Below are 12,421 nucleotides of genomic sequence, written 5' to 3'. Positions count from 1 at the left end.
CTCAGAACCCAAGTGTATTTTTTTTTTTTTAATCAGAAGTCCTCCTGTTAACCATTATTTTCATCTCCATCTGGTGAAAGAAACCAGATTACGCATTTGCATTCGAGAAATTGGGTTACCGTAGAATGTCGACAACAACTTGGCTTAAGTACATGCAAAAACTGCGTCATTGTTTTTCAGCAGTAGCGAGTGAAATGCAAAACGGAGGTTTCTTGCTGGCTAAAATATGCAAACAGTTTTTCTGCTTTTTAAAGTGACATTGCGAGGGTAGGCTTGGCAGATGGTGTCATATAGAGTGCAAGCATTTTGTACCCAAAAAGAAACAGGGGGACTTCGATAGACTAACTGACTCACACTCCAGATGTGCTGCTCTTTTGTTGTTGAGTTTATAGAAATTAAATGTAAACAGAGAAAAAAATGAACTCATGATATTTCTCAACCTGCGACGGTAACGAGTCTGAAAAAAGGTTTTTTTTCCGCCTCTTTGCCTTCCTTCTCTCCTCTCTCTGGCCTCACTTTAACTGCCTGCTGAAGTGAACCATGGCTTGGCATTTTTGCAAACTCCTCCCTTGTTCTCCTACTCGCACCCCCACCCTTCTCTCCTCCCTCATCCTCCTTCCATTTCTGCAGCCCTGATTCACATACTCGTCTGACAGTGTCTCTGGGCGGCTATAAACCATGTTCACGAAGCCAGTTCTCTGAAAGAAGAGGCCTCTCCTCCTCGCTTTCTCTGCGCCTTACCAGGAAAACACTTTCAAAGAACCCACACGAGAAGGGTGGGAGGGAGGTTGAGACAGTAGAAAAAGACAATGGGAAAGTTATGGAGAGGCTGGAAAGGGAGGGAGGCACGGGTCATAGGGTAAGCAAAGGCCACCCTATCCAACTGCAGATACAGAAAACCAGCTGTACTTTCTTTTCTTTGCCGATCGTTGTGGCATTCTGCAGCTAGAGAAAATGTTACTGCCGTACAGGAGAACTTATTTAGGTGCGAAATTGTGTTACTGACGATTATTTATTTTATCTTATCTCATTTTAATTTTCTTTACTTATGCTTTTAGCATGTACAGCACTTTGTGAACTCTGGTTTTATGTTAAAGTGCTTTATAAATAAAGGTGGTATGGTATGGTAAAAGCTTCAGTAAATCAAATGTTAATTTATGTATTTTGTAGCATGTATTGATTGACCTTGTTGACTAGTGAAAGCACAGGAAGATAATAAAGTCGTTCAAATTGTGGCAATGTGTTTGTAAATGACTAAAAGAAGTCACTCAAGATGCTGTGGGGAAAATAAAAAACGTGAAAGGATAAAGAAAAGCTGGCGAGCTGTGCCCACTCCACATCGATGGTGGCTGCAAATGGATTGACATAGAAAGTTAAAAAATTTGTGTGCATTTGTAGTCTATTCTGGCAGTTTTTTAAAATGTGTTAATAATGATAAATGATTTTGTATCATTGATCTGTTTAATTGTATCTTTATGAATTAACAGCCATATAATAATAAATGAGCTTACTAAAGCATTAAATATAATTTTCAGTTTTAGAAACTGTAGCAGTGTGCACTTACAATAAAATTTGACGTAACCCGATGATAGTGTCTCTTTTCTCTTAGTACTCTGTTTGAGGTAGTCTCAGAGTACAAACTTCCAGCTGCCCTTTTGCTTGCTCAGCATGCATTGTAAATATTGCACAGTCATGCTCATTTATTTGTGAAAAACCAAAATTGTGATTGAGATTGAAAATTTTAATAATTGTGCATGCCTATCTGTGCTGTTGCAGTACACCTGTAAAGGTTATAATCAGCTCGGTAACAAATCTAACTGGCGTTAGCTGATAACTTAGAATGCCATCATCCAAATATGGTAACGTCTAGCTCCAAATAAACAGTGTGATCCTAACATTGAAGCTACAATGCATCACACCCAGGATTGAGTGGTGAGAAGGTGGCTGTGTTCATCTTTTATGCTATGTTTATGTTGCACGAATCAACTCCCAGTGAGCCTACTCTTACGGGTATCACAGAAAGTGTCTTTAGTGCCATTTGTCGTTCTTCCCAGTAATGCCTGGAGGCCAGTAAAACCAGACTGAGCACTGAGAGCAGATCACCTCCATTTGTTGAGTTTTCAGGGGCTCACTACTACACGTGTAGCTTTGAAATATGTTGTGACAGGAGTGGATGGTGTGCCCAGTCATGATGCATTGCCTGTCAACATAGTTGGAGTGCAGTGAAGACATGTAGCGGTGAAACACGACCAGCAACTTACAGTGTTACCCACCATCTGTGAGCCAGACACCAACTGGCCCTGTCACCACTGCACATAATACACGCATTCATGGTATCACTTGCCATGGTTCAAAATGCGAGCAAAAATCTATCCCAAAGTTGTTGTTTTTTGTTTTTTTTCCATTTTAGCCTCAAATATTAAGTGCATTTGGAGAGCAATCAAACCTTTTTATAGGAATGGAAACACTTAAGTTAGGCTTCGATACCGACCAAAGGCCAGTGTTTATCTGGGGTTTGACATTTACTAATGTTGGGAAACTCAGACGGGCAGAGTTAGTGTTTCGATGGCTAATTGAAACCAGCAGTTTTACTTTATTGAAACCAATAAGCAAGGATGAAGCAGTTCAGCCTTTTCTACTTGTCGGTTGATAGCGATAGTAGGTGTAGTTGCAAAGTCAACAACGCTCTTCTGACCCCATGACCACAGAGCTCCAAATCTCTTCTTGCATTAAGATCAGCACAAGAACTGTGCACTGGGAACTTCGCGGTCGTGTGGGTGGCCCAGTGCTTTTGTCCATGTTGTGTTTAATGTAAATGGTTATAAAATAACATTTGTTTGTTTTTTAAATAATGAATGCTTTTCTCTTTTTTTTCTTTTCTTTTTTTGTGTGAAGCTTATCACATATTATTGTTGCTGTTGCACTTGAAAGCCACACCCTAACTTAAGACATTAACCTGAGACCAGCATGAAGTGTGTTTTGCATGAGTGTTAGGCTAAAGCAAGGAAATTCCAGAGGTTTAATTCGACCTGGGAATTCATGCTGTACACGGAAAAATCTCAGCTTCTGACACAGAGGTCTGAGAGGGAGAGCGCAGCACAGCCAGCTACATATTACATAAGCACACTGATCGAGAAGATATCCAGCAAATATTTTGCTTCACATAGCTTTGCTTTCTCAAGCCTACTCTTGCCTGTCTTAGGCTTACCTCGGACTGAGCGAGCGAGTCAGTGCAAACATACAAATACTGGATTTGCAACACTGAGCTGACCTTCAAATTGTCAGCTTTGTGTATAGAAAGGTGGTTACATTACACACAACACTGTTTTTGGGTTTCTTCTCACTTGCACACATCGCCCGACTGCAAACCAGATTAAAAAAAAAAAAAAGAGCGAGCTCGATGAGAGGGGGACAAGGCTGCAATCCAAAATGGCCAACAAGTATAAAGAAGACGAAGAGCTGTCGGTGCCTGCGAGAGAGCTGGAGACACCGCTAGGCAGAGTTTCCACGTTTAAGCCGACATGGTGGCACAGAGCGCGAAAGAAACAGCGAGGAAGGGGGAAAAAAAACAAGAAAGGAAATAGTCGAATAAAAACTTAAATTAAAGAGGCCTAAAGGGGGTTAAAACAAAAAGGAGCAAGAGAAAAAAAATCCACTAACAGGAGAGCAAATGAGAGAGAGCGAGTGAGACTAAGAGACATGGAGGAGCAGGAGAGAGAGCAAGGAATGTGCTGACGCGGCGTTTCTTGTCTGAACTCCCCAAATTAATAATCAGCAGTGGTTTAGCCGAGCCGTGCCAGGAACAGGAGCCTACTGCCAAGCCCCGGCCAGGCCAGGCCCTCCCTGCTCCCAGACCCCCCTCCACTACCCCTCCTTAAAAAAAGAAAGAAAGAGAAGGGGGAGGAAAAAAAGAGAGACCCAGCTCACAGGCCTGTTCTGGGGCCAAATAAGAGGTGCTGCCTGCCTGTTCTAGCTGGGCCGAGCCTGGCACACTGCCACAGGGCTTTTGCTTGTTCAGGAGTTTTGATTAAATCCTTTATTGTGCTCCACTCACGCAAAGAGCTAAGGCGAAACACTGAGCAGGACAGAGTGAAGGGGAGGAGAGAGAACGAGAGCGGAGAAAAGAAAAGGGAGTAAAAAGAGGGGGAGGGAGGGAAATGGGATCTCCCTTTTTTTTTTCTTTTTTTTTTTCTCCCTCTAGCTTTCTCCTTTCCTCTTTCTCTCCAACTGAAAAGATGTTTGATTTAGTCTGTGGGGAATTGTTAAGTAGATAAAGTTTTTCTTTTCTCGATGCCTCTTTTTTTTCTGGTGACCTTTTTTACTTTCACTCCTGCATGAAATCCCCTTTCTTCCTTTAGTACAGTCAGTAAATTGTTCTGCAGTTATTGTCATATCCCATCATTCAGATTTGAGGAGGACAATATGTCCCAGCCTTTGACATTTCTGTCCATTAATTATTTATAAGAAGTGTTTTGTTTTGTTTAATAAATACTGTGCAAACAAATGCAAAATAAATAAATCCCACGGGGCTTTTGAAAATGGCTGAGCTTGTGAAATAAATATCCATTATGTTTTATTGTGTTCCTCATAAGTTTTGTACATATTATGAACATATTTCGTGCTCTGCTTCTCTAAGTGCTCGTACTTAACAGCGGGGTTTGTCAATGTAGCAGTGTGACTGAGATTTGTGCTGTTGTTTCAGCTGTTCCTGTGCCGGACCTGAGCGAGCAGTTCACACCACCAGAGACGGCTCCCCCGGCCCTCGTCGGCCTCATACAAGCCATAGAAAAGAGAGGTATATTCATACAAACCAGCCAAGATATTCATCTGTTGTCTGTCACGCTGCCTCTGCTGTCTTTTCATCTACGTGCGACTGTCTCCCTCTCGCCATCTGCTTCTTGCTTTCGTGCCAGCGTTTGCACATGTGCAGACATGCAGACAGTCGCACAGAGGTACAAGTGCTCTCACAAGCTCATGCGCATTCACATTCAGTACATATAAGTTCAGTGTGGTTTAACTGAGAGCAGACCCGCTAAGAGTCCTGCGCAGTGGGTTTGATTCACACCGTGTTATTAACAAATAGAGCTCGGTGGGACTCCATTCACAGTTTTGCCTTTTTTTTTCTCTCTCTCTTCCTTCTAACTTTCTGTGTCATTCACACCAATTCACAAACTCTTTCATGTACAGAATGTTAAAAAGTTGTGAAAAACTGCTTCACGGCTTCTTACGGCTTTTTGTTGTCCAAGACGAGGCGTTTACCCTCATGCAAGACAAAGAAAAGCTAAATTGTGACGGCGGAGATGCAGGAACAAATCAGAGAGTTTGTCTGTGAATTGAGTTACATAGTGTTGGATAATGAGACAGCTGCATTTAATTTACTCAACATTTATGTGTATGCTTGGAAAAAAATCCAGTATATCAAGTATACCGAAATACATAATATACAATTTTATACAGAAATACTGGGATGCATGCACTCTTATAAGTGGGCTTGTTCTGTTTTTAAAAAGTATCAGAGTATAGAGCAGAGTATATTTTATACCTAGTCTAATATGTTTACAATATGAATATATCCTTTGCGAGTTATTATCACTAACAAAAAATATGAATTCAAAATTTTTTTTCATCATCAGAGCAAGAAAAACACAAAATCCTGGGGGAGAGCTAGAGTTTCTACTCGCAGGGAACTACAATAAGCTGTTTGTCCAAAAATAAATTTTATTTTGGCAAAAATGAGTTGAACTGAAACGTGATGATTAGTGCTGAGAGTGAAATAGATGAGATGACCACAGTTTGGAAAGAAAAAAAGTCTCTGAATCCCCAAAATTAAAAAGCAATGGATAACTTGAAAATTCAAGTCCACCACTGCAAACGTGTGAGTCCTTCTTCGGTCTTTAAGATGTTGCTTTTGAACTTTGTGGGCTGGTCACATTCTCTCTGTTGTTGGATACAGTACTGAACTGTCACGTATTTACAGACATTCGGCTAGTAATGACACACATTCTTATTTTTAATTATTGTTCTTGTTGTTGTTACTTCTAGATTTCATAGTTACATTGCGCTGCCTTTGCCTTCTTTTTCCATTTCCAGCTTGTTGCACTGCGTTAAATTATCTAGTGCAAGTCCACAGCCATAGAGTCAGAAAACAATCTGTCACTACTTCTCTGTTTTCCATCGAAATGTGTCCTCTTTGCTTCTTCGTTCCTTCTGAACACATTTACTAAAATTGCTCTTTCTGTCTGTCTCAGGTCTGGATTGCAAGACGTTGTACAGGACACCTAGCTCCTCAGGTTCAGATAGTCCGGTGTACAGCCTGTGCTCTGGTGAGTTACATTTGTCATTTATCTGTTTTAGACGTTATTTGATCCTTTTCTTTAACAGAACTTGGGTATATTTGGGATGGTTTCTCAGCCTGCATGCTCTTCAGCAGGTCCAATTCAGTGATTTAAATAAGAAAATCCACTCCAGAAAATAACTGAAACAACACAAGTCAGTACAAAATAAAAATAAAAGCTAATTGGAAAATAACTTTTTTCCTCAAAAAAAAAAATCATTTTTTGGTCTCCAGAAGATACAGTTGGTGTTAGGCTTCGGGGTTAGTTTCATAGCTTTGAAGTGGGGAAAAACACCAAACACTGACATGATATGTTCGCTCTTGTGTACTTTCCTTGATTAAACTGCCTTTTTATTCCTTAAACTTCTCCCTGACGCTTGTTTGAGTTTTTTATTCTAACAAACTGCACCTTTTTGGTCTTTTGCTTTATGTATTGATCATCCAGAGAGTGACGTGGTTCAGAGGGATCTAGGTTTCCTGTCTGAGAGCGTCCTGCAGTACCTGAGAGACCTTCCATCACCTGTCATCCCTGCCTGTGTCTACCCTCACCTACAAACTGCTCTCATGCAGCAGCATGTCCTACAGCAGTCAGCAGGTACATCAGATCACAGATTGAAAATCTTAAAGTTGCTGCTTGTATTGACTGAGCATTTAGTTTTTCCAACAGGGACAGTGTGTCATCTTTTGTGCATTTTCTTCTCTTTTTACAATAATGTTAACAGTACAAATTAAATATTCTGCAGCTGCCTGCTCAGGGCAGTTAAGTTTATGCAGGTGCAGTTTGAAAAGCAACCCTAGGACCCGTTTGAAACAGTCACTGGTGTCTGCGTGATGAATTAGGCTTTTCAAGAGAAAGTCAAGTTTGCACAAGTTGACGTTCAAACGTTGACAGCATGACTTACAATGAGTGTTGCCTTAAGCTTGAAAAAATGAATCTAAAATCCCGGAGTATTCACCGGAAAATCTGCAGCACACACAGTTTGTACTTAATGGGCTTAAACGTGAACAAAAGAGCTGCATTCAGGACCTCATTGTGCCAAATCTTTTTCAATTTCAGCAAAAGAACATAATTAATAAGGTGACACCATCTCACACTGGGGTATATTCTTGTTTGTTTTATTGAAATGGGCTCACATATAACTATAGGAAAAACATACGCAGAATGACTGATTAAGATGGAGATTTTATGGGGTGTGGACAAAATGGCAGTACAGTGTTATAGAACAGCACAGGCACAAATGAGCTGCTGCCGCCGTTGTTTTTGTGGACAGAAAGGCACCTTTCAGTGCTTCAGTGACTATAATTTAAGCGAAAAAATTGCACAAGGACTAAACTCAGCCTTGTGCACTGCTGTTTGAGTTCACTCTGATGTCAGCATTGAGAGAATGGAAGCAGGAGGGCAAGCTCCCTGAGGCATGTTAGATATGCTTCAGCTGATTCTCCTCCACACAAAGGACTCTCTGATTTCATTTTTGATATATATGTTTGTCCTGTTTTCAGCGACATGAACTAATCACATGCGTTTTAACTACCAAATACAATCAAATGCACTCCTTATATTCTCCTTTTTCAGCCAGCTGTAATAAAGATGCACAACTGAAGCCTAAACAGTTATTCACAACGTTTATGCCTCTCTCAGATGGTGCGGTAGCTGGAAGCCACAACAGAGAAGTCAGCCTGGTGCTTGAGAACTCGACCACCGTCCCTCTCCATCACCGTCTCACCCTGCAGTATCTCCTCACACACCTGGCTAAGGTCACTCAGGCACAGGCCAGCAATGGCCTGGATACAAACACGCTGGGAAAGATCTTTGGCCCCCTGCTTATCTGGACCGGCCCCTCCACTGCTTGGTAAGTAGGGTTTTTTTTACTTTCATGAAACAAATGTGTAACAAATATGTAAAGGTGAAATGATGATAAAGAGTTAGCAAATCTAAATCTACATGTTGGAAATGTGAACTGTTGAATGGCAGGTTTCCAATGGATGATGAGTTCCCCACCTTGGTGGTGGAGAAATTGCTGATAGAGAGAACTACAGGTCAAGACCTCACTCCTCCAGGTAAGTTATGTTGTTTTAACACTGCTTGGATCCATTCCTTTATTATAAAATACTGCTGAAGGAGGTGTGGGTTTCTGATGCGTTTGTGTCTGTTTGCAGTTCTCCCAGCGAAGCCTGTGAAGTCAAAAATGACACCATCAGCCATGACAGACACGAGCAGCCTGCTGAATGATGCAGAGTGGTACTGGGGCGAAATATCCAGGCAAGTTTTGGGCTCGTAATATTGATTTTGTTTGATGTATTGTTTAAAGAAATGTCTGATTAAATGGACACTTGTGACAGATCCATAAAGATTTCTATGTTATTGAAAATACTTAAAATTAGTGAAATCATGTTAGTATTTTGCTCTTAAATAAGATCCAATGCCTCTTTTTCTTAAAGAGCAACACACCTTTAATGTTTCAAATGTTTTACTTACTTTTTGTGCTAAGTTTTTAGATGCAAGTTAATTTGTGTTTGGTCTATTATTTCTTTGTTGTAATGATGCTTCTTGGCAATAAATATTACACCATTGGAAACTTGTTTATTTTCTTAAATGGTGCCACGTTCATAATGAAAATACATTTGTGGGTCAAGCAGCAGAGCAGCATGTGGCAGACTTGCTAAATCTTCTCTGCCAATGGCAAACGGCTTATTCTGCTACTGACTCTTGTTTGAGGTTGTCTAGAAGAAAGCGCTGAAGAAACATATTGGTAATTTAAGAATTTATTGATTTAACAAACGGGGTGCTCAGTATCATGTGGAAGACCCATACACAGCCACAGCTGCCTGGCACCTCTTCCTCTTGCTGCTCACCAGCTTGGTCACACACTGCTGCAGAATGACGTCGCACAGCAGTCGTGGCTTTGTGTAATTCTCATTGTTACAACAAAGAAATAGTCGCCCATAGACAAATTAAATTTTTGTGCTCAGTTTATATACAGTCTGCAGCAGCTCCTATAAGCTTATGGTGAAAAGTATCATTTCAGCTGCCGATGTGTCTGCTGATCATCTTTCATTTCAGTAACTAAGCATCCATCTTTTTTCCTAACCTTATGTTCTTTGTGACTTAGTGTGATATTCTTAGCCTGGGGGAGAACATTTAACAAAAAAGCCAGACTCTCCTTCCACAAGCTTCTTCCAGACTTTGTCATACCTTTTCATTTCTTTGCAGTAGTTGCTTAAGCCTGTACTTTTGATGACGGCAGTATTTTAAGTATCTGTTTTGCAGTGTTAACTTTAAAAACTAGAGTCAATCAAAATCCTGAAAAAAGTGGGACATCTGATCAGCCAAGAAAATAATGACCACTGGGGGGTGCTGCAACACACAAAACCAAGTTCCTGCTTGGCCTCCTCGTTGCTTCTTGCAGCTATCTAAATATGCTGCTATATTTGCAGAGAGGAGGTGAATGAGAAAATGCGAGACACTCCAGACGGCACCTTTCTGGTCCGAGATGCTTCAAGTAAATTGGAGGGCGAGTACACTCTTACACTCAGGTGAAGTAACAGCTGTTCTTCAATACTCACTTCAGATTTAGTATAGCCATAGGAAAATGATATATAGTAGAAACAAACCAGGCCTTTGCTACTTGACGGACAACATGTATTACAGTACATCGTCTTATTTACTACCATGTTCTTTTGGCTCCTGTCTCCGTCTGCAGGAAGGGGGGGAACAACAAGCTTATAAAGATTTATCACAGAGACGCGCGGTATGGTTTCTCAGAGCCTCTGACCTTCCTGTCTGTAGTGGAGCTCATCAATCACTACCGCCACGAGTCACTGGCCCAGTACAACGGCAAGTTGGACACAAAACTTCTGTATCCCATCTCCAAATACCAGCAGGTGGGTGAAGCTGCACATTACATTAAAATAAATCAGCTGTCATCACAAGATGTGAATCATCCAGCTCATAATTTTCCCTCATTCCATTTACAAATCGAGAATGATATTCATTAATAACACGCGAATGTAGTCGGCCTGAATCTTCAGTAAGTGGTGATCTTGCTGTCGTCTGTTTTTCATGTGGTAAAAAATCAGCTGGTGAAGGAGAACAGCATAGAGGAGGTGGGAGAGCAACTGAAGATCTATCATGAGCAGTACCAGGAGAAGAGTCGCGAGTACGACTCTCTGTACGAGGAGTACACACATACCTCGCAGGTTTGAATAGCACACATGCTGACAACCACAAACAAGAGATGTATTTCAGAGTATTATAAATCCTAAACTAGCATAGTGCGTAGTGTTTGTTGATGTGATCCGTAACAATATGCAGTTTATCCTGAAGATAAAATGGAGCTGGATTGAAACGTCTCTCTCTGTCTCAGGAGCTGCAGATGAAACGCACAGCCATTGAAGCCTTCAACGAGACCATCAAGATCTTTGAAGAGCAGTTTGAGACTCAGGAGCGGTACAGCAAAGAGTCTTTGGAGAGATTCCAGCGTGAGGGCAACGAAAAGGAAATACAGAAGTACGTTTGTATGCATAATTCTGTTTTTAGCACAGATGCAAACAAAGCTGCTATATTTAAACAACATTTTGGTGAGTTGAAGGTATAATGTTCGAATTCTTGCAAATTAGAATCCAGAGCAACTCGGAGCGTTTGCAGTCTCGTGTGAAGGAGATCCACGACAGCAAGTGTAAGCTGGAGCAGGACCTGAGAGAGCAGGTGTCTGATAACAGAGAGATTGACAAGAAGATGAACAGCCTCAAGCCAGATCTCATGCAGCTTCGCAAGATCAGGGACCAGTACTTAATGTAAGTAAACTTTTATCCATGCATGAAATTGAACTTTACACATTCATATATTTATTCTGTTTACAGTCGTGAGAACCTTAAATGTCGTGCACAGGAAGTAACCTGTAGGTCAGCATTAATTCTGTTGTCCTCTGGTTTTTCAGATGGTTGACGCAGAAGGGGACGAGGCAGAAGAAGATCAATGAATGGCTGGGTATAAAGAACGATGCTGATGAGTAAGTGACTGCTCCGCAGCTTGTGCTGTCATGAGTGAAGGCAGCTGCACCTCTGACAGTAATGAAGGCAGTAGTTAAGCTCATTGTTCTGTCTGGAGTTTCTTTCCTGCTTGATAGTTTTTGTTCATTGCATCTTCAGCTCTTTCTCACTGGAAGAAGATGAGGGCTCACCCCACCATGACGAGTGTACCTGGTACGTGGGCGACATCAAGCGCACCCAGGCTGAGGAAATGCTGAGAGGCAAATGCGATGGAACCTTTCTCATCCGTGAGAGCCAGTCACAGAAGGGCTCTTACGCCTGCTCCGTAGTGTAAGTTTGTGTTTAACCCTGTGAGGTCTAAAGGCTTTTTCACACCTGTGGTTTGTTTATGCTGGTCCGAATCATTCAAGCTTGTAAACTTGTAGCTTTTCCCCGTGATTTGGTTTGTTTTCACACAGAGAAGAATACAAGTGAACCAAAATGCGTCACTACCAACTACATGAGAATGTTCAGTGTGCTCATTTTTTAAGCTCAAACCTGCATCCTACACCTGGTATAGTTCGATAGAGGTCAGATCACATTCACACCATAAACAAAGCGCACTGGAGTTCATTTGAAACCAAAATCACCTCCTCCGAAGGGTCTCAGTGTTGTTTTGATTCTCCCCCGAGTGCTTTTACTGTGATCTTATCTGCACAAACGAGCAGCACAGTGAGGGAAAATGAACCAGTTCGATTTAAATGGACTAAACTGTGAAAACATGCAGTTAAAACATTTTTATTTATAATTGAAAATGTTTGGTTGTACCAAAAAATGTGGCTGGAAATCACTTCTTCTTCTTCACACTTGTTTTCGCCACAAGTTCAAGAAATTATGTGAGAATAATTATTCTGTCACTACTGCAAATACAAGGCTAAATTCACTACTGTAGCTCTTTCTGAAGATAAGGGAGTAAGTTAAGAGCAGTACCTCTAAAGGTGAATTATTAACAAATTTGAATTCATGCACAACCCAAAGTGTAAGATTAATCCAGTCTCATAAAACCGAAATGCAGAAATTCAATTCAGATACATTAAGTTATAAAATAAAATTTAAAAG

The 12,421-nt window shown here is 41.0% G+C and overlaps 1 protein-coding gene across 2 annotated transcripts in view; it reads left to right on the top strand.

Annotated features, from left to right (window-relative positions):
- Window positions 1-12,421, top strand: part of pik3r2 (phosphoinositide-3-kinase, regulatory subunit 2 (beta)) — a 32,762-nt gene that overhangs the window by 12,457 nt on the left and 7,884 nt on the right. For both annotated transcript variants that reach the window (XM_082513366.1, XM_082513367.1), the window contains exons 3-15: window positions 4,703-4,795; window positions 6,249-6,323; window positions 6,780-6,929; window positions 7,974-8,184; window positions 8,307-8,392; window positions 8,492-8,594; window positions 9,770-9,868; window positions 10,036-10,216; window positions 10,412-10,531; window positions 10,699-10,841; window positions 10,952-11,128; window positions 11,272-11,343; window positions 11,483-11,653. In XM_082513366.1, coding sequence (XP_082369492.1) covers window positions 4,703-4,795; window positions 6,249-6,323; window positions 6,780-6,929; window positions 7,974-8,184; window positions 8,307-8,392; window positions 8,492-8,594; window positions 9,770-9,868; window positions 10,036-10,216; window positions 10,412-10,531; window positions 10,699-10,841; window positions 10,952-11,128; window positions 11,272-11,343; window positions 11,483-11,653 — 1,681 coding nt within the window. The remainder of the gene's footprint in view (window positions 1-4,702; window positions 4,796-6,248; window positions 6,324-6,779; window positions 6,930-7,973; window positions 8,185-8,306; window positions 8,393-8,491; window positions 8,595-9,769; window positions 9,869-10,035; window positions 10,217-10,411; window positions 10,532-10,698; window positions 10,842-10,951; window positions 11,129-11,271; window positions 11,344-11,482; window positions 11,654-12,421) is intronic.

The sequence above is a fragment of the Aulonocara stuartgranti genome (genome assembly GCF_965226115.1).
Source record: "Aulonocara stuartgranti genome assembly, chromosome: 18".
Lineage (NCBI taxonomy): Eukaryota > Metazoa > Chordata > Actinopteri > Cichliformes > Cichlidae > Aulonocara > Aulonocara stuartgranti.
The sequence above is the reverse complement of the archived record's forward strand: the minus strand, read 5'-3'. Positions and strand labels throughout refer to the sequence as shown.